Source organism: Pterocles gutturalis, unplaced genomic scaffold, assembly GCF_000699245.1.
Source record: "Pterocles gutturalis isolate BGI_N339 unplaced genomic scaffold, ASM69924v1 scaffold7694, whole genome shotgun sequence".
NCBI lineage: Eukaryota > Metazoa > Chordata > Aves > Pterocliformes > Pteroclidae > Pterocles > Pterocles gutturalis.
The window spans coordinates 24,529-26,934 of record NW_010130534.1 but is presented as its reverse complement, the minus strand read 5'-3'; the positions used below and the strand labels follow the sequence as shown (position 1 = coordinate 26,934).

The following is a 2,406-nucleotide window of genomic DNA, read 5'->3' as shown; positions in this document are numbered from 1 at the left end:
GGAATGAAGTATAGGACAGGCACTAAGTTGTGTCACTGCAGAGTCAAGAGGAATGCTCCTAATCTGTTACACACAGCCCCAACCTGAAATAGTCATTTGCATAGTGCTAGAAGCTACAGACTTTGATTTCAAAAGGAAAGATTAAATCATGTGGACTCTGGCAACATCAGCTCAGAAAAATACTTTTCTTGAATGACTTTGCTATTTCAATGCACTACTATAATTCAGCACATAAATTCAGAACACTTTATAAGGCTAAGATTTAGAATTTGCTCCTCATATTGAGCACAGACGTGCTATCAAAGCTATATGATTATGCCAAAGATATTGTTGATACAACTGAGGAAAAATTAGTCTTCGATACATGGTGTTAAGTTTTTGTGTTAGTCCCAGACGGCACTAGAAGATGTCAGGAAAGCAATCAAGAAAAGCCTTATGACTGCAAAAATCATAGAAGGGGTTTATGCCAGGCAGAGTGATCTCTGGCACAGCACAGGGCACAAACTTGCAATTTACATTTCCTTCAGTGAACATAAGGGCCTGTGGTGGTGTGGTGGCACCAGTGTTCTGCAGGGAGATACGCTTATTCTCAGCATACAGCACTGTTTTCATGCTTAGGCTTTCATTCCTTTCATTTGAAAAAAATGACATTTCTGCCTCTAAGAGGACATAAAGCATGCTAATATTCAGGGGTTTATCACATTTAAAAGCTGAAATGTTAGTTACTGGTGACTTACATGTATGGAAAGAAAATTCTAGTAAAACTTCCAATGACTTGGTGTTTTGCTTCATCCTTTTAGCGTCATTCAGAGAACACACATGAATGTCTGCAAAGTCTCGATGTTGGTATATCATGTATTGTGCCATTCAAAAAAGAAATAGCAATTTCCTTTTCAGATTTCCTCCTCATCATCCACCGACTGTGATGAGAAGTACCCTACCATAAGAACACGAGTTTCTTACCAAGTCTCCTGACTAAAGACAGTGAGTCTAAAATCATGTTTCATTTTAAGTTCTCCTACTGGCTTCTTAACAGACACATGCTTTAAAATAAAGTAACAGAAACAGACAAGTATTTAGGCCCTACATTTTTATACTTCAGTTACAAATTCTCATCCCATTGCTGCTGCTTTAAGACAATGTCTTATGGCTTGCTAACTCAAGCACTGTAATTCAGACATGTCTTGGCCATCAGCAGAAGTGAGACTTTCAAAAAAGATGTGGTGATTCAAAAGCAGAAATCCTGCTGATCCTCAGGGGGACTTGTGCATGGAACTCACTCCAGCACATTTAACCCTATACCACAAACAACAGTGAACAAAAATATATCAAGTTCTGAAGGTATGAGTACTAAACATGCACATCTTTATCCTGCATTATTTAAGCAACTGCAAAATTCAAGCACCAAACTAAATTACTAGAACTCCTTTTTCATTTTAATTCTTTTCTGGAAACAGTTCCTCAATTAGTTATCTATCCAAAATGAAGAGTTTTGTGTGTGAAAACTAGTATTGTTTTAGCTCTCATAAAATACTGTTGAACTGTTACAGACTTCAGGTAAGAAATAGCTGGCAGAAACTTTACATTGAATTCATTTCAGCAAAACAGAAGCACAAACAGTGACTACAAAATATTTTAGAGACTAGTATCAAAGAGAGCCTACCTTTAATCAAGGATGTGAACACAAATGCCCATACACAGAAAGCAGGGTAACACCAACATAGCCACCTCTCAGGATGCATTGCTAGCTGCAGAATAGAGCTTCCTGTCGAAAAGAAAGGTTTGGGGAAAGAAAAAGAAGCCAAGAAGACATAAAAGCCCCCTGGATGGTAAGTAGGTGGTACAAAGATGGATTTCAGTTTTGCATTTGCAGCAAACTCAGCAGTCTGCTGAGCAGAGCAAAGCCTTGCAGAGTTGATTCCACTATTACCAGGCGAGAAGAGGTTATGCTGTGCAGAGAGAAGGGAGTCCGGCAGCATCCTATCAGGTGCCTTTTCATATTTCCAGTCACCCACAACCTTGCCTCTGGGGAATGTAAAAGAGAGCAGGAGAGAGAGGGAAGGCAAGACACACGGCAGCCAGTGTGGAGCACAGGGGAGGAATTAACTCAGCCCTCCACCCCCTGGTTAAAGAACATCCATTCAAAGGCAGCTGTTTTATCCATTGCCTGGTGCTCACCTGAGTGAGTCTGACAGAATAGGCAAAGATGAAACAACTTCAGTTTCTTGGCTGAGGACTAATTCTGCAGCAGGAGAAATGGATGATATGTGGTTTTAACACCTCTACCAGAAATCATCTGAACCTTGAAATAAACACAGCATCATGCATGCATCAAGCATTGCTTGACACTATTCTGAGTGAACAAATCTAAGGCAAGTAGATTTATTATTGCCATCTGACCAGAAC

At 39.8% G+C, this 2,406-nt stretch overlaps 1 protein-coding gene across 1 annotated transcript in view; it reads right to left on the bottom strand.

Annotated features, from left to right (window-relative positions):
* CHRNA6 (cholinergic receptor, nicotinic, alpha 6 (neuronal)) overlaps positions 1-1,915 on the bottom strand; it is a 10,769-nt gene extending 8,854 nt beyond the window's left edge. The window contains exon 1 of the mRNA XM_010080253.1: positions 1,664-1,915. Coding sequence (XP_010078555.1) covers positions 1,664-1,742 — 79 coding nt within the window. The 5' untranslated portion in view covers positions 1,743-1,915. The remainder of the gene's footprint in view (positions 1-1,663) is intronic.
* Between the last annotated feature and the right edge of the window lie 491 nt (positions 1,916-2,406).